We start from the raw sequence: 25,576 nt of genomic DNA on the forward strand, positions 1-25,576 counted from the left end.
CGTAGATAAGTTCTCCCACTGATAAGCTGTGGATAAGTCAGGACTTGATTTTACAGTATAATTTCTGGTATTTTATAATACAAATAATTATAATCGTATAAGTCGAATGCGGAAAACTCACACTATTTGTCCAAGAGATTATGATATGCTAATGCCCACCTAAGAGAGTAACCACGGAGCACACAGCAATTTTTTTTTTATGTGGGTGTGGCAATGCACTGTCTCAGCGTGTGCACCTAACCTCTCTCTCTCTCTCACTCTATTGTGCCTACGTGACCACTTGGTAATACCCAAACTATTCTGAAGCGACGTTTGCACTGTTTTGTGTTTTTTGTATCTCACACCCTTATACACCTTTATCGTAAGAGCATCCGTTATCTACGATGGAGCATTTGATCAGAAGGGAATATGAAGCTGGTTTTAAATTAAACGTTGTTGAAGTAGTGAAAGAAATTGGTAACTGTGCTGCTGCAACAAAATTCGATGTGTCTGAGAAACTGGTGGGAGATTGGAGGAGGCAAGAAGATGTAAAAAAAAATAAAAATTAAGTGGCACATTTTTGAACAGGCGTATAAGTCGGGGTCTGATTTTATGATCGATTTTTTGGATTTCAAGACCTAACTTATACGTGAGTATATACAGTATATTCGACTCCACGCCATGCACAACTAAAACATGCAGACAAGTTCCTACTGGATAGCAGTTTTTCTGTCTATAGAGGGGAAAAGGAGAAGAGGGTATGTTTTTGCACAGCACCACCTCATGTCACATAAGCCCTTATGCTGTTCCTCATGCACAGGTGTGACAATGGATATAAATAAGTGAGCCAGAAGACATCAGCCACTCCAGATTTTCCTTGTCTTCTGAGCTACAATTGAGGAGATGAGGTAATACCAAATAGGTGTTGCAAGTTGGGCACACTCACCAAGGCTCCACAGTCTACACTGTTCCACTACCTTAAAAAGGAATATGTTAAAATGTTAAGCACATAATTTTAAAAAAGCATTCAGGTGAGGATGTGAACAATGAGAAGCAGTAAAAAGCCCAGATAGGCGATTGTGAACTGGGGGCTGGTGTTTGTCCAGACAACTTTGGGCACAAAGTGAAGACCAACCCTACTCCAGTACAGAGCTAATTAATACATGTACACAAACACTCACTCAAACTGGACTAATGTACAGTTGTCAATTAACCTACCACACATGTTTTTTGGAAATGGAATGAAGACTGTAGTACCCATGCAGATATGGGGAGAATGTGAAAGCTTTATGGAGGTAAGGTCCAAGCCAAGATTAAAATCCAGGACTCTGGAGTTGTAAGGTAGATACTATATTACAATTTAGTAAGCCATATACAGTCCTGTATTAACAATCTCATTTATCGTCATATTCTAATCCCCTTTCAATTTGGAATGCTAGACTTATTTTTATAGAGATGTGAGGTTGAAGAAACATAAGGGATGAGATGAATTAATTTTTCTATAGTTCTGGATCACAGCTTGTTCTTATTTAATATGGAGTATGATAAAAGCAGGGCTTGTGGAGCTTCCCAAAATGTTTTAGTAATGTCATTATTGCCATCCTCAGTATTGCAAAAGGGTGTTTTTTATTTAATACATGCTCTGAAAAATTAGTAACTCTTCTTCATATCTAATGTGAGTAAAAAGTCAAACTTCCTTGTCAAAAGATAGGTATCAAATTTTAAGACATAGTGGAGTATCTATGAAAAATTATGGGGCCACTAGAACCCATAAGGTTTTGGCACTAATACTATGAGACTAGAGCATGGATTATGACTCACCTCAATGACCCTTTGGTATATATTTTTTTCAACTTCTAGGTGTACCTCAATCCATTTTACTTTGGGAGATGCAATATGGCTTTTTCTAAAACTCAGGTTTGGGTTCAATTTGAATGTCATCTGCCTCAAGGGATTTGAATTCTAGTTTTTTTTGTAATACAGTGATCCCTCCTCGATCGCGGGGGTTGCGTTCCAGAACCCACCGTGAAAGGTGAAAATCCGCGAAGTAAAACCATATGTTTATATGGTTATTTTTATATATTTTAAGCCCTTATAAACTCTCCCACACTCTTATAAACATTTCCTGCACATTTATACAGCATAAACCCTTTATATTCTCTTAGATATTAGGTAAGATTCGTTTAAATTATGTATGTAAACACACTGTTTATATACTACGCACAAACATACGTATCGTATATCATTGAGGAGTTTCATTTAATACGTAATACAGTTTTAAACACATTGTAATTGATTAGGTAATATAAAAATAAATGACAAATCTACAACATGTAAATATAAATAAAACCTAAATGTTATTTTAAAGATATTGAGCGTCTCCGATATCACATATGTTACAGCCATTATGATAGACAGGCCACCAGCAATAAATACGTACAATGGAAGAAAAATTGTATAAAATGTGTGTACAGTTACACTGAACGTACGTACATGTACTAAGTGCGTAGAAAATTAGTGGGTACTGGGTACTCACCAACAATGACACAACGACTTGTCCGATAACAATGACATAAATGTTACTGCACAACAAAGGAGAGCATTACAGCTCTTCTAAAGGAGCCTCTTCAGGTGACTGTGTAGCACCACGGTGTAGCTGTCCCCTTCCTTCAACATATCCAAAACATTTACCTTTTCAACAATCGTTAGCATCTTCCGTTGGCGCATGGGCACTGCCCCGGAAGCAGTAGCAGGAGCAGATCATTTTGGAGACATAACGAAGGGCTTGACTGCGCACAAAGATAAACACAAAACAGAAGAAAAGTGAACTATTTACACAGCGAAACACGTTGATGCTGAATGAGCGAGACGAGATGCTGGCTAACGCAAAGTGGAATTGAATACTGCTCTCCGTCACTGAGCCAATCAGTACCCAGGAACTTAACCGCGTGCTCTGATTGGGTAGCTTCTCAGCCATCCGCCAATAGCGTCCCTTGTATGAAATCAACTGGGCAAACCTATTGAGGAAGCATATGCCAGAAATAAAAAGGCCCATTGTCTGCAGAAATCCGCAAAGCTCCAAAAAATCCACGATATATATTTATATATGCTTACATATAAAATCCGCGATAGAGTAAAGCCGCAAAAGTCGAAGCTCGATATATAGCGAGGGATTACTGTATTTTTACAACAATTTCATGAACTTATTGCAGAAAAATTATCACAGAAAGTAGAAACCAAAGACTATAATTATACTTTAATGTTAGAGATATGCCTGGCCAGTATGGCTGGACACTTCAAAAACTGTTAAAACCCATCTCTTTAATTTGGCTTTTTCTTGATCTCATATGAAATTAGTAGCATTGCTAACATTTCCTCCTACTAGAAGACGGTGGAAATTTGCTCTTATTGTAAAATGCACTTGTATTTGCAGATTTATTGACTGGTCATTAATCACTACTCGTTTGCGTTTTCATTCTTTTCCGATACTCAGTGAAGGAACTATATACCCCCTGGTCTAAGTATTTTGCAGCCACCTACAATACTGGGAAGATGAACAGAGCTCTGAAAAGTATCATGTGAATGATGACACATTCATGGACTGTAGAATGCCCAGAGGGGTTGTGTGGTCTTTTGGCCTTAGCAGCTGTGGAGGTTTATTTTCTCAAGCATCCCACCAGCTGGTGCTTTTGTTTTCCTCTCTTTCCTGGCCATCTGATTAAAATATTACAACAATCTACAATAGAACAGGCCATTCAGCCCAACAAAGTTGCCAGTCCTATCCACTTAATTATTTTCAAAATAACATCAAGTTTTGTTTTGAAGGTTCATGAAATTCTACTGTCTACCACACTATTCCGTAGCTTATTCCATGCGTCTATGGTTCTCTGTGTGAAGAAAACTTCCTAATGTTTGTGCGAAATTTACCCTTAACAAGTTTCCAACTGTGTCCCCGTGTTCTTGATGAACTCAATTTAAAATATCAGTCTCGACCCACTGTACTAATTCCCTTCAGAATTTTACAGTCCAATCATGTGTCCTCTTAATCTTCTTTTGCTTAAACTGAAAAGGATCAGCTCTTTTAATCTGTTCTCATAACTCATCCCCTCAGTACTGGAATCAGCCTAGTCGCTCTACCTTGGACTTTTTCTATCACTTCTATTTTTTTTTTTTTTTTGTAGCCTGAAGACCAGAATTGTACACTGTACTCCAGGTGAGGCCTGGCCAGTGTGTTATAAAGCATGAGCATAACCTTCTTGGACATTACACATCAGGGTGCTATATAACCTAATATTCGGTTAGCCTTCTTAATGGCTTCTGATCATAGCATTTGTTATTATGCTGCACATTCTTTTTCTCATTCCTACTACTTTTCCTCTCATGAAAAACTGTTGTTTTGTTTTTTACTTTTTACTTAATTCTGTTTAGCTATTACCACTGTAAAACCCTTTCAGTTACTTTTATGTATGAAAATGTGCTGCATAAATATGTTATTACTGTTCTAACATGATCACTGGGGCAGATTGTCATGTGGAGGTGGAGTGGTGGCTCTGAGGTTAGGGATTTTCACTTGAAATCGGAAGGTTGCAGGTTCGAGTCCTGTAAATGACAAAAGTGACTCTACTTTATTGCGCCCTTGAGCAAGGCCCTTAACCTGCAATTGCTCCTTCCAGGGTATGATGCTAATCTGAATCCAGCCCTGCATGTAGACCTCCAACTTGCAGGGAAAAAAACCTGGGGGATGGTGACAGAATTGACACTCCAGCCACCATAAAAAACCTTACACTGGTTCCATTCCATCTGAACTAGTGTGGTGCTTAGGTGTCACCCATTGCATGGCTGCACTCGGGTCCGAATCTGGCAGATCCTGAGTTGGTTTGTCATGTTGTGAGTACAGCAATGCACTGTATCAGCATATCAGCATGTGCTCCTAACCTCTCTCTCTACCTCATGCCTTCCTGTTCACTGTTTTGAGTTGAACACCACTGTTTGGCACTGTGTTAGCTCATGGCCATGGCTATATTATTGCCAGTAGTGATACCAATTGTTAGGCGAGTGACTGGGCATTATCAAAATCATTGCATCAACATGCAGCGTCTATTGAAGATAGTTGGATTGTACAGGTTTTTGAATATTATAATAAAATATATATCAACTCGGGTGAAAGTAGCAATTTCTGTTTTGTTAGGGACATATAGTTACAGTTAGGGCGTTTTTTTCTTCTTCAGAATTTTTTTAAACTTCTTGTTTGGCTTAGACACTCTCAATTGTTAGCCTCTCTGGCTTTTTTTGTGCCCCTTTTTATTATTCTGACCACCTTAAAACATAATCGTCATATCTTGGCCATTACACAATACTACACAATCTTGTGTGTCTTTTCTCTCATTTCTTGTGTCTCTCATGTCTTTTCTCTCTGCTAAATATTTTGACTTGAGAGGAAGACACTAGTACCCTAACATTAGGATTGCTATAGAAATGAAAATATTAACCAAAGCTATGTAGCATTAAGAAATGATTACACTTAACAATTAGGAAGCAGCCTAACACTGCAGCAAGCTACAATTTTTTAAATATCTTTGAAGGGGTCATAATGATATTTGTTAACTATTTTTCTTTGAGAGAGTGAGCCAGCATTTAAAACACAAGCTCACTGTGTCCTTCCTCTAATGTAGAGGTTCCCAACCTGGGGTCCCCACACCCTCAGGGGCGTGCGAGATTGTATTTCAGGGGATACAACAAAGAGGAAGGATGTGTCAGAATTTGCTAAAAGTGAGTGAGATGTGTTCTCTGACTTTATCATGGTATAATCGGTGTCTTGCGGTGCAATTGGTGTCTTGCACTGTGCTGTCATTTGTTGGTCATTTATTAGTTCCATGATATGAAAAGAACCAAGCATTGTTGCCTTGGGTGAATGAGTGATGGAAATGCTTGTTCTCACGTGTTCCTTGCTGCTGGTGGATCGTTTGTAAAAGGCAAATAACTTGTTTTATGAGAATGGAATTTGGACCTTGCATTTACCCATTGAGAAGTGTGAGGTCTTGCATTGATTTCTGTACAAGTCCTGATCATAAAACATACTCCGATTTTGAGGTCTGATTGACATTTTGCCAGTGGGGGGCAAGAGCGACTGAATTGTATGCAACACCTGCTACTTACAGTCCCATTGGCAGTCCTGGTCGTAATGCAGAAATTTTAACTGTATGGTGCATCTGCAGGTGTAACTGGGGACAAACCTCGATCACTATGTTTGATTGCTTAGTGGTGTGCCGGCACCCGTTGCCTCACATGGGTCTCCAACCCACCAAACCCCTTGAATGCTGATCATGTGTCATTTTGTTCATCAAAGGATACTGAGGCTTGATGCTTTGTAGGATACCCCAATCCCCGGATCATCAATCGAGTGTCTAAGTGTCACAGTGGATGCATTTACAAGATTATTGAATTTCTGTAAAGGTAAATTGCTTAATTTATATATTTTTTTTATGCACTGGGTTAAAAGCTTATTTTTCTGAAATTAATTTGCTCATTTTGTGGTTCAAAAATTAGAAATTTGACTTTGTTATCTTCAAATGTATTACTTTTGTAGGAGGTGCTAACATAAATCGAACATTTTCTAGGGTTGTGGGGCATAGAAAAGTTCAGGAACCACTGCTTTCATGCTTAACATTGTGTTTTTTTTTTGCTACCACTGACAATACTATTATGAAGGAAAGACTTTTCAAATTTCAGCAAGCCTACTAAATCATTTTTTAATAATATTGTATAATCCCCAAGAAATGTGGCTCCCTACTGGATACACTTGTTGAACACATTTCAGGCCATTGCTACTTTGGCCCTGTTAAGAATGTGTTACTAAGCTCCCAGCAATTAATATGTGGTATTAATTATCTTTCAGTTATTTGTATTTTTTATTGTTATTTTGATGACATCATCTCTTACTCATTCTTCTTGCGTATTTATTTTCATGGGCACCATCATTTTGGATCCTTGGATAAACATGTTTTTGGGCACTTTGAATCGTAAGTTGGATAATATGACGTTATGACAATAACATTACAAAAGATGGCAGCGTCTGAATTTTAAGCAATTAAAGCAAAGACATTTTGAGAGTCTTGTCCTCAAGCAAATGAATCGTTCATGAAAAAAATAATCTAGGTTTGCCATTGACTTTGGTTTTGCTTTTCTGCTTTAATGAACAACTGAATGAATGTTGTTACACATGTGCGATTAGGAGGCAGTCAAAGAGCATAAAGGTGAGTGAAACATCGCGAGATAGAGGGTTGTCACGTGGTACTTACCTGAATCTCTTTTGCTCAACAGAAAACTTGAAGAAAAATAATTCCTCCACACCCAGATTCCAAAATGGCCACAACGACGTCACTTCCGGCCCACCATGATGACGTCACTTCCGGCTCCATCAATCCACCTCACTTCCGTCCCATCATGATGACGTTGTTTCCGGTTCCTGTTTTCAACGTCACTTCTTGCCAACCATTTCCTGTCCCATAATCCTTTCCTGTATAAATTCACCATTTTGACTCAAGAAAACTGTTCATTGTTTTTGTTTTGAGACTTTGAATCATTCTTTTCTTTAATTGTCTGGACGACAATATATGGGGACGGTCCCCAAAACTTTGTTTTGTATTGTGTAGCATTCTTTTGAAGAAGAATAATCATCACAATGTATATTTGTAAACATCCACTGAATAAGCACTTCACAGAAAAAAGTTCACTGACCTCTGCCACTCATTGTAGGCAAACTGTCCAAATGGACAAGCCATTAGAATTATTCGAACAGTACGGGCTCTAAGTAACAAAACTGCTTCACTTGTCTGACCTTCTGAAGATAACATGAAGGTGACTTTTCCATGAATGAAGAAAAGCAGGTCAGGAAAACAAAAACATTTATATTGTAAATAACTGGTGGTACTTTTTCTGCAATATCATGGATCACATGATCAATAAACAGATTCAGAAAAAACACCACTTTACAGAACATTACAGGAACATTGAACAAGTGCTCCCCTGTATGAATATAACTAGTGGTCACACACAGCCATTGAAAGGTTACTATAAAAACTGAAAAAGAATTAAAATTGTACAAGCTACAGCAAACAATAAACAATTCCCTCAGTAGAACAAAAAAAAGACAATTCAGATACAAAGAAGTACCATTGAAAAATTACCTTATTAAATAATTCAGGAAAGTTTTACAAAAGAAAAAATAAATAAAACAGCCATGACATAAACAGAAATGATCACTATTAAAACATGGTTTTACAAAACCATGTTTTACATGCACTAGATACATTAAAAATGAGCTAAGACCCTGGGCCTGAGGGAATTTTACCAATAATGCTGAAAGAAATATAATACGGATTCATGTCCTCACTTAAGAAAGGTGCCAGAAGGCTGGAAAATTACAAGTTAAATGTAAATCTATATAACATTTAAGCAAGTATAAACCTTGCAAAACTAGAAACTATGTACACTGCGGAGACTGGCCCGGCCACAGACAGGCAGACACGTTGGTTTCACCACACACACGTTTATTATACATTATTTGCAATTATTAAAGTGCACACAACCCAAAAGTCCCCACAAAGTCCTGGCCACAACAATGCCTCACTTTCTCTTCGGACCGCCTCCTCTCCCTTCTCCTGCTTAATCCACTCCACTCCCGACTCTCGCCATCATATGATGGGAGGCGGCCCCTTTAATAGCACTTGGATGTGTTCCAGGTGGGGTCTGGCAATCTTCCACAGACACGCCCCTGTGTGGCAGAAGTGCCGGCTGCATCCCTGAAAGCACTCCGGGTGTCCCCTGTCTTCTTCCCCCCAGCACTTCCGGGTGTGGCGGAAGTGCTGAGGTCCAGGGCTCCAAAGGTATGGGGCCCCCAAAGGAACCAGGGCGGTCGCTCCCACATGGTCTGGGGAAGGTGTAAGCCCTCCTCCGGTCTTCCTAGGTGTCCCGGCCGGGTCGCCACCCCAGTCATCTCCGACACCACTCATGAATTTCTGACTGCTCCTTGTAACTGTCAAGTGTAACAGAGGGAGCCGTGCCAGCGTAGGAGCTAATCATGGATAGGATGCATGCCTATCACAGGGAAAACTGGATCTATATTTAAAAATGAATAGAAAAATATTCATATTCAAATAAGATTACAGTTTCTCACCATATTTATTTATGAAGGGGAAGTCAAGTAAAATTCATTAGACTTGCTTAATGAATAACTGGAATAGAGGATGAGGTGAACAATACAGCACAACCTAGACTGTCAAATACTCTTTGACACTATTTTTAATAAAGCAAGAAGCTACTGGCATCAGTTGTAACTTCTGAAATTGTACTGTTTAGTTATTTACTGTCTGGATTGAGGTGTTTGTTGGAGTCCCTCAGCCATCTTCTTAATTTACACTAATGACACACAGATTCAGCGTTCAGTTCAGTAAATAGTCCACAACTAGATAAACGTGCCAAAGTGAAAAGCACTACATGTAGGGAAATTGAATACATCAGTTATTTCCATCAACATGTTAATTTAAGGTTTTCACTCTAACCCTTTACTTAATGTGAGGTTAGTCCCTGCTGTTGTAAATTAAATGGATATATTTGCTGTCCTTCTGAACTAGAAATGAAAAGTATATGCTATAAATGGAATGGGCAAAAATACATGCAAAATTGGTTAAGGAAACAGACAATAACCCTATTAATCAAGAATTGTCTGGGTTTGAATTGGCCCACATTAGTGCATCTTCCTCAGTGGTTACCTTTTAACTGATGGCATTTTCTGGTTGAATGTTTTAGCTGAAACAGGCAAGGCTATAGAGAGTGAAAAAGAGGGAGACAGAGAGGCAGATGGTCCTTAAAGAGGTTAGTTTTCCTCTTCTGGGTCTTGAAGGAGGAGGAACACGTTTAAGTAGTGGAGTCACATCCATTACCTTACGTCTGTGTAGCCATGAAATGAATCCCCACCGAATGCACACCATATCACAGTTTTGATACATTTTAATGAAATTCACAAAGGTACAGAATATTGTAACAGTATTACAGTTTTGTTCAATCTTTAAAGTTTTTGTTGCTGTTGGATTTACATCTTGCTAAGATTCTGAGGTTCTTAACAGATTTTTCTTTTCTCAGTTAACAAGCATCCATCCATTCAACTATTTTCTTTGTGTCTTTGAGATACAGAATTACCACTGACAATCATCCGTTTTCACCCCCTTGGAAAATTTACAGGTCTCCCTTGGAGAATTGCCACCACAGGTCATAATGAGAGAGTTTGGACACGTGATTATTGTTATTGTTTACATCCCCCCGCGAGCGAACGCGGAGATAGTGAGTGACGTCATCCATTTCGAAGTTGCTAATTTACAAACACAGCACCCTGAGGCGATTGTGCTAATTGCTGGAGACTTTAACCATGTAACATTGGACAAAACATTACCTTCCTTTTCCCAGTATGTGGATTGTAACACCCGGGGAAATAGGACTATTGACCTACTATATGCAAATGTTAAAGAAGCATACAGCGCCACCCCGCTGCCTGCGCTTGGGAAAGCAGATCATAACCTGGTTCTGCTTCAGCCTCACTACAAACCAAGAGTGAGGGAGCTACCTACAACCACGCGCTCATTCAGGAAGTGGTCCCCTGAGGAAGAGCAGGCTCTGAGAGACTGCTTTGGAACTACGGACTGGGATATCCTGCAGGGATCACATAGTGAGAACATTGAGGAGGTTGTTGACTGCACAACTGATTACATCAACCTCTGTATGGACATTGTAGTGTCAGTAAGAACAGTACGCTGCTATGCTAACAACAAGCCATGGATTACAAGTGACATCAAGGGCTTTTTGAACCAGAAGAAAAGGGCTTTTAAAGGTGGTGATCAGTATGAGCTCAAGCGCGTGCAGAAGGCATCTTCAACCTGTGCCTGGAACAGGGGAGAGTCCCGAGGCTTTGGAAAACATCTTGTATCACCCCAGTCCCAAAGCTATCGCGTCCTAGTGAGCTGAATGACTTCCGGCCTGTCGCTCTGATGTCACATGTGATGAAGACCATGGAGCAACTGCTGCTTCAGCACCTGAGGCCACAGGTCCACCGCGCCCTTGACCCTCTGCAGTTTGCATACCAGGAGAAGGTGGGAGTGGAGGATGCCATCATCAATATGCTACACCGATCCCTCTCCCACTTGGACAGAGGCAGTGGTGCTGTAACAATTAAGTTTTTGGACTTCTATAGTGCCTTCAGCACCATCCAACCTCTGCGCTTTAGGGACAAGCTGATAGAGATGGGAGTAGATTCACATCTGGTGGCATGGATCATGGACTATCTTACAGACAGACCTCAGTATGTGCGTCTCAGGAACTGCAGGTCTGACATTGTGGTTAGCAACACAGGAGCGCAACAGGGGACTGTACTTTCTCCGGTCCTGTTCAGTCTATATACATCAGACTTCCAATACAACTCGGAGTCCTGCCACGTGCAAAAGTTCGCTGATGACACTGCTATCGTGGTCTGCATCAGGAGAGGGCAGGAGGTGGAGTATAGGAACCTAATCAAAGACTTTGTTAAATGGTGCGACTCAAACCACTTACACCTGAACACCAGCAAAACCAAGGATCTGCTGGTGGATTGACCCAGGCCCCTCACGGACCCCATGATCATCAGAGGTGACTGTGTGCAGAGGGTACAGACCTATAAATACCTGGGAGTGCAACTGGATGATAAATTGGACTGGACTGCCAATACTGATGCACTGTGTAAGAAAGGTCAGAGCCGACTATACTACCTTAGAAGGCTGGCGTCCTTCAACATCTGCAATAAGATGCTGCAGATGTTCTATCAGACGGTTGTGGCGAGTGCCCTCTTCTACGCGGTGGTGTGCTGGGGAGGCAGCATAAAGAAGAAGGAAACATCACACCTGGACAAAATTGTTAGGAAGGCAGGCTCTATTGTAGGAATGAAGCTGGACAATTTAACATCTGTGGCAGAGCGACGGGCGCTGAGCAGGCTCCTCAATCATGGAGAATCCACTGCATCCACTGAACAGTGTCATCTCCAGGCAGAGGAGCAGCTTCAGCAACAGACTGCTGTCACTGTCCTGCTCCATTGACAGACTGAAGAGATCGTTCCTCCTCCACACTATACGACTCTTCAATTCCACCCGGGGGGGTAAATGTTAACATTATTCAAAGTTATTGTCTGTTTTTACCTGCATTTTTATTACTCTTTTATTTAATATTGTTTTTTGTATCAGTATGCTGCTGCTGGATTATTTGAATTTCCCCTTGGGACTAATAAAATATCTATCTATCTATCTATCTATCTATCTATCTATCTATCTATCTATCTATCTATCTATCTATCTATCTATCTATCTATCTATCTATCTATCTATCTATCTATCTATCTATCCATTGCAAGGCATACTCACTCACTACAGTCCCAGTTAGAATTAATACTCAACCTAACCTGCCCATCATTGTGTGGGAGAAAACCAAAATATCTGCAGAAATAGTATATGGATATAGGGAGAGTGTGAAAATCCCACACAGACAGTGTCTGATCTGGGAATTGAAACCAGGACCCTAGTAATAATGTAGTATAAGGGTTCTAGTGTGGGAACATTACCATTGTTCTCCCACAGTGCTAGCAGCTGGGAAGGGACTCCTCTGACAGTGAGCAGCATGGGAAGGAGTAATGCACCATTGGTAAGTGGCAATAAATAAGTTTTAGTGTGTAAAAGTCACCCATCTGGTCTACTCAAGGAAAAGTTAGCAAGTCCTTGTCTCGACTACTGAGGAGTGATAGACTATGCAGCCATCATGCGTAATTTAGTGCTTAAATGTGTGTGTATTTGTTTGAAACTCAGAGTGCATGAGAGTAGGTCAACCCACAATGAATCTAATGAACCCCACTCATCTTATGATAATACAGTGATTAACCTTCCTATCTCTCATATTCCCCAGACAGGGTCTGTTCCTCTACTGGAAAATACTATTTTTGTGCTTCTTTACACCTTTTGTGTTTCATTTAGTTTCTACCACCCTATTAAAGATTTTTTCAAATTCTCAAAACACATAGAAAACTCACTGAACTCTATTTACTCTAAATCTTCAGTACAATGAGGGTTTCTTTAATTTCCCAGATTTTCCTGAATCTTTATTATGTTTTTCTTGATGAAATAACTTGTCTTTCTTTGTACATATCTAAGCAGCATACCTGGCATTATTCCTGAAACCAATTAAGCCATACTGATTGCACTATGCTCTGTATATGCCTTTGCTTCTTCTTTGTTTTCATGTGTCACTATTCTTCTTGGCAATTCCCATTTGTATAATGATTGCAACCCTTTTTCTTACTACCTTGCTTTTCATGTGCTTTGATAAATTGTGCATTTTCTATCTTTAACTCCTGAGCTTCCAACACAGCTTCAGAATATATAGCCCTGTCTTCTCAATTTCACTGTTTTTCTTTATCTAGTTTGATTTCATCATTGTGAACTTTCTTTCAAGCCACATTCTGTAGGTTCCTTCTAGCACCTTTCAATGTCTTCCAGGTTTAGTTTATTCCTTTTAGTATTTTCTGTCAAATTTCAGATTCTTGTTGTCTGTTGTTTGTATGAAACAACTCGGCTCTCACTGGACCAATTTTGTTGAAATTTAGTACACTTATTCTTGAAAGAATTTGTTGAAATGTCTCAAATAGAGTGTGCTGTACAAACCTTTGAATTTTCAGAAACTCCCATTTTAAAAGCATTGGTGACTTTTCAAAATCATCTACACTCTTAAAAATAATGGTTCTCTGTTGGCACTTATTGATTCTTTACTGGGTGGGGTTGTTCCTCATAGAACCATGGTTTGATAGGGCACCAAGGGTTCTTTGTGGTGTGAAACACTTCCTAATATGTAGAAAAAAATGAACCTTTAATGTTTGGTAGGCTGCCTAACAGGACACTAACAGATTAAAGAAAACCTGGATTTAGCCTATGTTAATGGACATATGCAGCAAGAGTCCTTTTAAAATCATGACCCATTGGTATTTCACAAATATATTACCATCTAGTTATGGTTAGTTACTGTATGGACCAGATTTAAAGAAATAAAGGTATTTCTGGAAACCTCATGTAGATGGGTCTTTTGGGAACCAAAAATGGTTTCCTTATGGCACTGCTCTGAAGAACCATTCTGGCACCATTTTTGAGTGTATATTAAAACAGAGAAACTTTCTTTGCAACCTCAATTCCTGATTCATTTACTGTTTCAAATTTACTTGGAGGAAGGTTATTTCAACTTGCATATTGTATTTTCCTCTCTTACAGATCTGATTTCCACCCCTGAAAGTATAACAAATCCCCCATACACGTTTTTGAAACACCAGCAAAGTCAGTTGGGTTTCAGCATAGATTTTAGCTCTCCACTGGGTACTTCCTATGTTTAAGAAATATGAAGTACGAATGAGATTCTCCAGAACCAACAACAGTAATCAATGAGTGCAATTTATTTATTTTTCAAATAATTTGGAATATACATCTATGAAAGCAATTTCAGCCACCACCAGCCAGTTTGGGCTTGGTTTCTAACTACATGATGTTGTAAAATGCTATTAAAAACAGGTTTTTTATGTATTCTACTAATGAATGTAATTAATGTCCATTATCACTTTACTTTTTAATATGACTCACTGTTGCAGAAATAATACCCATAAAAGTGATATCTCTGTATTTCATGAAGTAAACAAACAAACATTTTGAAATGCTACAACTTTCAAAGTAGTTAACTAAGTTTCTGAACATACCTGAAGCCATTTGTCTATTATTTTAGCTAAAACTCTCATTGTGATCTTAATGTCAATATTCAGAAAGGAAATTGGCCTGTATGAAGCACACTGCAACAAGTATTTTCTTTGAAAAACAGTAATGAATGCTTAACAAAACCACATCTCTGGCTTTCTTATCCTAGATAAGAGTGAAAAATTGTGAATAAAACAGTCTCTTTTTGGACATACTGCAATTAATCCTCCCTTTATTAGTGGGTCTTCTGTAAAAATGCCATCTGTGCCTTTAAAGGAAAGCGCCACTTTGTGATGCCTAGGTTGTCTGCATCATGTATACTTCCTTTTGAACCCGGTACTTCAACAGACATAAATCAAGGATGGACTGGGCAATGAGGACACACAACAGCAGAGATAGGCGCAAAGTGCTTTTTATTTCTATTCAAACAAAGGTGCAAACATGCAGTTCAGTTATTTCAATAAATAAGTAAAAAATGTATTTTCATGGAGTTTAAAAATTCCATCAAAAACTATTCCAATACATAGGTTAAAATCAAAGGTTAAAACCACAGTCAATACCTATGCATAAAAAAATCACATGCCTTACTGCATCCTTCTGAAACCAATGACTTCTCTGCTCCCCCTTTCAGGTCTCTTCAGCAAGGGGAGATGTCCACTGGTAAACACATTCATCTTTCATTTCTATCTGAAGTTCCTGATCATTTCTAGGCATTCAGCTAGGAAACTTGTCATCCCTCAGCATCGATCGCTAGTCACTCAGAGTGGTTGGTTGCTCCTGCTCTTTAGGAACTTGCTCAGTGACCCTGCCTCATGACCACAGTCCACCAGCGCCACTTCCCAAATGCTTTCCTCCATTCTATAGCAGCAATGGCCCTGCCACAATCCTTTCTTTTCCTTTTAACTTCTCACTCTTTCTTTCTTATTCTCACCCTGAATCTTCCTAGTCAGGCTCCTATTACCCTCGAGCAGGCATAGGTAACATAATTATGATCCCCAGAGTGCTAATGAGGAAACTGGCCGAGCTGTGCATGTCTACATGCATGTTCAGACAATCTCCTCATCAACATCCCAGGGCTACTTGGCTACAATACTGCGTACACCTACAGCCGTCCCGAGCCTGAATGCGCTGTTTTAACTAAATACACATTTCCACACGCCCATATATGATATTTTTTATGTTACTTTCCCCATTTAGTTTATACTGATGGCCAAGGAAAATTTTTAGTCATGTTTTCATGCAGAACAAGGATAATAGGGCATTCACATGTTGAATATACTGCATGTTTTAATTTATACACTCAATTTATCCTAGTATATGCGAATATAATTTTAAATATACTATAAACCATGTATAAAATGTCCACTTAATCTAGATCTACTATTATGTTAGTTAAAACAGCAGAATTGATCAAGATAAATCCAAAGACATACCGTATATACACATACTAAAGGTTATATCCCGTTTTAGTGAATACCAAAGTAACACATTTTTCAGAATGAATACTTTTTGTTGACCCAGACTGATGTCCATTTAACGGATTTCATTTTAACAAAATGTACATTTCAGTAAAATTAACATTTTTCCAACCAAAAGTGGCCACCTATGATAATGCGGCACTAAAAATACTTAATGCTGCGCCAGCACTTTCTCAGAGTCTCGGGAACCCTGCAACTTGTTTGACCAAAAGAAACCGACAGTCTGTTGAGAAATTTACTGGTCTTGGGCAGTCTCGGTGAGAGGGTAGGTGTGACATCATACAGGTATAGCTGAATTCTGAGTCAGTGCTCCACCAAGCAATTGCATGGGCTGTGTTGTGTGTGGATACTGTACTGTTTGAGTTTCATAGTGCTTCTCTTATGTTTTCCTTGCAATGAACAAAAAAAAGTGAAACAATGCCATGTTTATGCGGAAAAAAAAAAGTTACATTTAATGTCCAATTTGTATTGTTTTCATACCTGCATTTTATATAAAAAAAGTTACATCTAACATCATATTTTCAAATATTTTTTGCAGTTTAAGAGGTGCTGTTCTTTTTATACAGGTATTGTCCAACTTGGGTCACAGAGTTCCAAGACCAGGTCAAAACCCGGTGTTAAATGTTCTTTCTAAACATTGTGACACAAACATGTTACGTGGTAAGCAATTGTGTTGCCATTGGTTTATGCTTACCAGAAGAAGCAGAACAGCTACAGAGCTGTCCTTGCCCTGCTGCAATTAGAGATGGCAAACTGCCAGCGACCCCAGTCACAGTACTATACATATTTTCCTCATATTTGTTAGAACAAAATTTCCATTCTAACAAAATATTTTTATGGTCCCATGGATTTCATTACAAGAGAATCCCACCATGTATACATATGCACAATACTTGATACAGTAAGCATTGACCTCAGACCATACATATTTGTAGTCTTTGCTCCAATCCTTAGTAGGACTTATCCATATTTTAAAAATTGTGGCAGTTACTTTTTATCTCCTCTTCAGCTTCCTCTGGTGTGGATATGATTGTCCACAATTACTCTGAATTTCCCTGGGAACAAAGGCAATATCTGATGTCAGCATTAAGAAGTTCTTTACTTTCTTAAATAACACTATTTTGACAGATGTCACTTGAGAATTGTTCAATGTAATCTAAAGATAGTAATTTGGTGCTCTACCTTGTAAATGCCCTCCCCACATAACTGGATAATATGACCATTCTCCTTTTGCGATAACTGAAAGCCGCTACTTGTGTACCACTAAGGTCTTTTCATCTTATCTAATTGCTCTTAACCTTGAAAGTTATGGCATTTAAAGCCTTTTTCCAGTCATGTTACCCAAAATTAAAAACAATTGTATTCTAGACATTAGAACTATAACTAGACATTATTTCACTAAAGATTAGGCAACAACCTTTACCTTCATGAACAATTATACAGCATACCTATTTGACTAGGGACGTGGTTCAGTATTGATTTTCATTTATTTGCCAACAGCATAATTTCTTGTGTGAAATTCTGAGCATTTTGTTTATAGCAAGTAATAAATGATGCCTACAAATTGCTTGTTGCATAGTCTGTTATCAAATTATACAGAAACATAACAATGTATTACTTAGATCAAGAATGCTTTGTTCAAGCCTAGGAGTTCAAAGAAGCTTTTGATCCACTTCAGTTTCACTATCCACATTTTGACATGCTTGATTTACCAACGGGAACAGTTGCTGATGATACACACCTTTATTTGAAAATAATGATTTTTTGCATTATCTGTTTGCAGTTGCTAGATTGACATAGTAACTGGATTAACATAATCTTGCTTAATTAATGGAGAAGTCCAAATTAAACTATTAATTTGCTTGTGGTGAAAACCTACAATCACAAGGGAGCCCCAGGACTGAACTTGATAAACCCTGATTTAAATACATGAAGCTTACTTTCTTTTTGAATTTTTATGAAACTATAACTAAACACAGCTGATTAGATGAAGAGTGACTCGCACATGTGAAAAATCTAATTAAATTCCATTTTGTAAAATTCTGAACTATACTAAAGTCATAGATTTGAAAAAAACAATCATATATGCATTTTTTTAAATTGACATTATTTTTTTTTCAAAAGGATTCTTAAATGACTAACAGTTTTTCCCATCTATGGTAACTTGGCAATAATAAAATGCCATTCATGTTTGTGGATCTTGTCTAGATGTCAAATTTAGTTATAAGTGTATTTTTTGCTAGATTGGTAGAAAGTAATGAAATATCCTCTTTAGATCTAAAGAAAAAAAAACTGCATTTACCACTGCTCATACATCTTTCTAATTAAAGAAATGATCAATGATCCCTTTTGTAGAGAGAAATATATTTAAGAAACATCAACACTAACCAGATTAAGGAAGACTTCCACATGTCAGAATTAAAATTAAAAATCAGATACTAGTGTTGAATTACAAATGATAGTTACAACAAACTGATGCTGCCAATCTACAGTGTCACAATTCACAACATGACAGTTTTCCATATTGGATTTCTGGGGCAAAAAATGTTAAGGGTGGAATACATGGATTACCTTTCATGCTTATTTGACCAATACATTTTAAACTTTAAAACAATACTAAATTTAGATTTTCTTCAACAATCTTCATTAACTTTGCTTACTGCACCTCAGTTTTAAAATCAAGATGTGCACCATACTATCTAGTTTCCAAGTTAATCCCTATGTCCATACCATGTTAATATGTCTGAGGTAATTAGCATACACAATACAAACCTATGTCTAGTTGTCTAGTGTGCAAGAATGTTGTGCATATAATTTAATTGTGCATTAACATCCACACATTATTTTAATTTTGTGAATTTCCCCTTGGGATTAATAAAGTATCTATCTATCTATCTATCTATCTATCTATCTATCTATCTATCTATCTATCTAATTAATTACATTTTAGAATCATTTTGTGTATGTGTTTGTAATATTTTGGCAAATACTAACATTTTTAAGGACAATGTTTCATATCAATATGACCCCTGAATATTTACTATTTAAAGCAGAACACCATTTTGTGTAGTGTTCTGCGGAACAAAATTGGTTCTTTTTAATTATGGCACATTTCCCACAAACACCACCTATTTTATTACATTTCCTGTACAGCAAACACTTGCAAGCATTTTCTGCAAAATAACATTTCAAACAAGGAATGGATGTGTGTGTTGGATTTTTTTTTTTTTTGTAACATTCAGTTAAGCATTTCTAAAAATCCTGAATAGATCAGTTAGCATACATTTAACATCCATTTGTTAGTGCTATGTGAGCTTATTTACAGATTTACTGTGTAAATTACTAAAAATTAAACCTCAGTGAATTTGACCCCAAAATAAACATCAAAAAAGAAACATGCTGCATAGCACTTACTTGTGGCTAATTAGCTATGTGTAGTTCTGGGTTACTGTTTCAGATCCAAAATTCATAAATGCTTTCAAGATTAATTGCCTAAGGACCACCCCTCCTATTTGTACTGTTTCTTTTGTGGCATTTTTCCATATTTTCATCTTACTGTAACAGTAACCCACCTGTGCAAATTATCATAAAGAAGTACAAACCCAGTTACCCTTTTTGAGTTAAATCTGCTTCTTGAATTGGAACAGTAAAGAAAGCCTGTTGTCTAATGTTGACAAGTCTTCAGTATACCAGCTGGTTAAAACTGAAAGGTTTTTTTTTTTTTTTTTACTTTGGCACTTGCCTATATAAAACCGTATCTAAGGCTGTCAGAATTAATTTCACACAAAACCATCTGTTGTTAAAAGCAATTTTGGAACAATGTATAAAATTGCCTTACATTAGATAGAAAAAAAAAAAACACTGCACCTCTGTAATGTGACAATACCTCAAAACAGACTATAACAAAGTATTGAGTCTTGTCCCAAAGAAGTTGATGCTGCTCACAATTTGGTTTCTTTTAAACCAACTTAACCTTCAATATATTTTGACTTCGATGATCTTTACAGCTGACATGCTAACACATGAAATTTTTACAACACAAATAATGGCGTATATTATGTAAAAATGTTTAGTTTAATATACAGTATTTCAGTAACTACAACTCATGTAAAAATGCAGGTACTTGAAACACAATTCACAGTAGGGGCAAAACTGGAATCTGGATGTTCACAAGGTTGATTTAAAATTCTGTCACTATATTCCTTGCGACTATATGCACTGAAATCTGAAGTCTAGGAGAAGAAAATCCACAGATATTTCAAATCACTCTAACATTGCTAAAGGTGAATTCTTAGAGAGGGAGTTACAATGATATCTTAAAAGTTGCTTCTTAAAGCAAAACTAGTTCAGTTAGCCATGCCCAAGATACACATCCATATAGCTAATGGAAATAGCCATCAAGTCATTTTGTAACCTGCATAATCCAGTTGTTTGTATGGCTAAATTGGGTATTTCTGCAGTAGGTAATGAAAAATAATGAACTAATTAGAAGCCTTACCAATTCTGAAATCATCTGTGAAAAGTTCACAAGAAGTATTTACTAAAGTCAAAAACATACAGAATTTTTAAACTCTTTAAAGGGTTCAGGAAATAATGTAAATGCATGTCGATCCACATGATTGTGAAGAGTACACAAAATGTATTTGCATCACCAGTACTAAGAAATTAAACTTAGCTGTCGTATCATGCCACGACTTTAGAATAACATATTATAACTACACTATGAAACTATGGAAGAAAAAAAAATAAACATAAATAGCAATAATTAAGAAACTGGAACAAATCTAATTAAGTTGCAAGATGATATAATGTAAGTAATCATAATTCTTCAGAGACAGAATGGCTGCTCAAATCACTTTTTATCCTCAGCAAATTTTTGGTGACAGGTTCAATTTAAGTTATATTTAAACTGAATGGTTCCATTAATTCATGATACACACCAAGACTATTAAAAACTAGTAGCATATGCATAAAATGTATATCCTATTTATAGATAAACCATATATTAAATTGATTGTAAAACGCATGATCAATAATGCAAAACTACATTAACACATGCATGTGTTAAGCTGAAGTCAGAAATCTAGACCTAAGGGAAAACCAAAATTCCTTTCAAGTTCCAAATAAAGAAATAAACCACTGGAATCCACAACATTTAGGAGGAGGGCAGGTTCAAGCCCTCTCCGGACATTCTATAAGATACCACTGTATACGCTGGCATATAATGGAATAATAATGCGCTGAAGTTGAATCCATCATTTCAAAAGTAGTTGTCGAAAGTTGGAGAGGATAACCTGATCAATAAAGGATAAAAAAAAAAAAAGAAAAAAGCCAGTGCACAATGTGCATCATTTTGCTAAAATAATATGTATATGACCTCAATTGTATTGGACATCTTTAGCAGTTGAAGGTAATTATGTGAAAATCATGCTCTAAAGTTAACTGGAAGTCAATCTTGTAATGTGAGAAGTGGAATTTTATTAACATACTTTAAAGTTTTAGTTCTTATCATTGTTTCTACTTCCTGAAACAAGTCTTTGTATTTAACTAGTCTTTACAGATTAAGAGTGGAATTTATTAAAACAAAACCATTTGTTTCATTTCCAACATTATCAAATGTGTGTGTATTTTTTATAGAGGATTGTTTGATTGCAGTTATTTCCTAAATGTTGGCAAAACTCTTACAAATTAGAATGAGCAAGCAAAGATACATAACACACATCTTAGTACATCTACTTCCAGTGATTTTAAATAACCTTAGACTGCTGACATGGCATGTTATCAAGCATGATTAACAGGCTATATATGTGGTTATATGTGCTAAAAAGCCCAGAAAGTTAGTGATCTGCTGCTTATCATTTTCAAAGGCAAAACCTATTTTGGTGAGGTGTTCATAAGTCATAGATGGTGTTCAGGGACAGGAAAGGCACTTTAGGGATGAGATTAAAACAGAGTGGAACTTTTACACAATGGGGAATATATCAGTTCAACTAACAATTGTTAAATGAAACCAAAAACAGCAATATATACTAGCTAGCTTACTTTATTTTTAAAACACCTTGCATTCTCAATACATCAACTATTCAAGGTTTTACATATATATGCTCTATAGCTTTATATAATTCCTTTAAATAAGCATAACTTCTACTAACTCTGGTGTACACCTATTATCTAATTAAAAAAGAAGAGCTACAATTAATGCACTGTGCATTACTATGAGATAGTCTAATATGAAGTAGAAAAAATCTTAAAGTACTGCAGATATACATTAAATAATGATTTTACTTTGTGACATTTGCCAAATTCATTTTTTAAAGGAAACACTGTATTAGATTACAATTCCCTGCTACTCATAAGGGAACTGCCTACACATACAGTGTAAACAATTACAGCCTTGCTAAAGGGGGTGGGGAGCAAAGCAATATAAATTCTACCTCTTCAATTTATGCCCTAGGGCGACAGAACACATTTACATTTTGCTTGCCTGAGCAGCAAATCCCCTGGAAATAGACTATTTTAACAAAAAAAGATAAAAGGTTGGTTTTCACATTTCCTTTTTATGATGTGCCTGGCTAGTGGAGCAAAGTATCAAGACAGAAAAAAATCAGATGAATGCACTTTTCATTTTTTGAAAAAGTATACTATCCAAACACAATACAATATGTATTAGAAATGTACAACATGGGTACATGATTTTAGAAAGTGCAAGAAAGAGTCAGCAGCCGGATTAAAAAAAAAAGCAAAATGGTGAACTTTACACCAAGTAGAGTTATTAAAAACACAAATACACGCACTCTTTAATTGTGGTAAATTAAACAGAGGGTAAACAATATTTCTTAAAATAACACCGGCATAATTTAGTGTAGGTCAAAGTTCACATTTAATTTTTTTCCAAATGCCTACCAAATAACTATATAGGAAACGAAAATTAAACTGCAATACGTAGGGTGTATCCTTGCCATTCTGCTAATGTCTTTTGATACAAACATAAGGGATTACATCCAAAGGTGAAATAACTGACTCATTATCAATGATGCAATTTACTATCCTGCTTGCTCACAAAACAGCTCGTTTCGAAGGTTAAATGTGAAAACTTTTGTTTAAGCACGAACATGCACATTTAGACAAAATCGCCGGCAATCACAAACACGTAACAATCACGAGACTTAATTTGCACATCTTTTTTGTTTATTACGCATTTTGAAAGCGGCCATCAATCGGTGGGCGGTTATTCAACCAGAATAGGTCAACTATTATGTATTAATTGCTTGCGTTTTGCATCATTTTATGTTCACGTCCAATTTCGATCTTTTCTCTTATTGTTCTTGTCATCCATTAGGAGACGACGTTTAAATTCATTTTATATTTGTCTCGTTTGCTTTTCAAGTCCCTTCACTTCTGTTCGTCAGACACATTTTTCTTTAATGGCTTAACACACATCTACATACAAAATTATGACCTTTTGGGGGGACTTTCCTCTCTGCACGCGCCTATAAATTGTACACTAACGATCTCCTGACAAGCGTGCGATCTATGCGCAGAGCACCACGCTGTAAAGACTAACGCAGTAACATTCCGCGGCTTTGTCGAAACATGGCAGCTGCCTCACTAAACACGATGTTTACAGACAACACAGACACGAACGTTTAATTCTTTAGTGGAAACGACTCCTGTAAGCCTCGATTACAATAGCATCTCGTACAAAACTCCCAGACTCGTAATGGCAGGCTAAATTAGGCCCTTTCCCTGTACTGAACGTTTGTTTTCGTTTTATTTCCCATTTTCTTAGCACCTTCAATCCAAAGCTCTCTCTCTCTCTTTTTCTCCCTTTCTCTTTCCCTTGGCGTCTGCCCGTACGTACGTCAGGCATACAGCGTCGTATCCTTGCGCACGGAGCATTTGGCGAGTTGAACAACCCGATGGCAAAAAGGGAAATAAAAAAATGATCCGCACTTATTTCGATTGTACGCTTCACAACTAAGCGAAATGGCTTTCTCCAAACCTGCTCGGTCCAGTTTCTGTGAACAAAGATTTTGGACATGCATGGGGAGCGGCGGTGAGATACGGCACTACATTGTGGAGTGCGGAAGAAGACCGAGGCCGGATCCCCTTCCACACCCTGCTTGTGTGTTGGCTGAATGGAGGAGGAGAGACTCTTCCTGGTGAATAAACAGTGACAGCTATAGGGCAGATACTGATACCCATTTCACACCACGGGCACACACCTTATCCTTTACGCTTAGACAACACAAAAATGGCTTCTGACAGTAAACACATCGCCGCAATGAAATCTGGTGAGTAGGAAAGATTTATAGAGCATCGACGAAGACATTTTTTATTCCTAAAATGCCCCTGACGTTCCGCCTTCTTGTGTTTCCCCCTGAATAGAGCTGTACTTCCTAATAGCCCGATTTTTGGAAGCAGGACCCTGTCAAAATGCAGCCGAGGTGGGTACCTGAACGTGTGTTTTTTTGAACATAATTTGATTTTTACTTTCGAGGGAGATAATTCTTTGTTTTTTCGATGTCTTATAGGTCCTGATTAAAGAAGTGGAGGAGAAGGAGGTAGGCAGCACGGCGCTTACATGCCATCTCGTCCGCTTTACTTTCTCGCATTCATTTCTGCCACATTTTTAAATCGCCTCTTTAAAAATAAGGCAGTGAGCATCTTTTGGGGTAAAATGTCATTGAGATGTGGGTGTAATTTCTTTCTAGCTCCTGCCGAAAAGAATTGACTGGACGGGGAAGGAACATCCCGGGACTTACGAAAATTTGGTAAGAGAGACCAATAACTGGGAAAACTTTTTTCGTGAGTGAAATAAAAATTGAATTTCCCGCAATTTTTAAAAGGAAAAAAAAACTTTTTTGATCCCTCGTTCCTCTTTAGCTTAAAGAATGTCTGAAGAAATTATCATAGAATGGTGCAGGTGCTCGTGGCGCATAGTCAATTTTACAATTATGGGGGTCGGCAACATGAGCGGATTAAAAATAGTTTGGGGTAAAATGTACTAGAAATAAAGATACGTCATGAGTGTTGTGCAGTAGAAGCCGAGCGGCACTGGAGGAGGGACTCTAGCGCTCAGAGCGGCAGAGAAGGAGAGCGCAGCGGCCGCGGCCAGATATGGAGGCGCTCCTACAGTCAGGACTGCACATGCTGGGTGGAAAGCAAACTGGCTCCCAGAAAGAATCGGTACTAAAATAAGTTATTTTAAAGAAAATTATCGAAAATAAAATTGATTTTTTTTTTTACTCTGGAGTTCCTTAAAAGGATTCGGCTGGAATAGTGAGCTATGGATTTCACAATAGAATCAGATACACCCTTGTA

At 37.6% G+C, this 25,576-nt stretch overlaps 1 protein-coding gene across 1 annotated transcript in view; it reads left to right on the top strand.

Moving 5' to 3' along the window:
* Positions 1–24,290: 24,290 nt before the first annotated feature.
* LOC120525456 (pleckstrin homology domain interacting protein) overlaps positions 24,291–25,576 on the top strand; it is a 187,714-nt gene continuing 186,428 nt past the window's right edge. Inside the window, exons 1-4 of the mRNA XM_039747772.1 lie at positions 24,291–24,546; positions 24,641–24,699; positions 24,787–24,816; positions 24,967–25,026. Of these exons, the coding sequence (XP_039603706.1) occupies positions 24,507–24,546; positions 24,641–24,699; positions 24,787–24,816; positions 24,967–25,026 (189 nt within the window). The 5' untranslated portion in view covers positions 24,291–24,506. The remainder of the gene's footprint in view (positions 24,547–24,640; positions 24,700–24,786; positions 24,817–24,966; positions 25,027–25,576) is intronic.

This window comes from Polypterus senegalus, chromosome 3 (genome assembly GCF_016835505.1).
Source record: "Polypterus senegalus isolate Bchr_013 chromosome 3, ASM1683550v1, whole genome shotgun sequence".
In the NCBI taxonomy this organism is placed as follows: Eukaryota; Metazoa; Chordata; class Cladistia; order Polypteriformes; family Polypteridae; genus Polypterus; species Polypterus senegalus.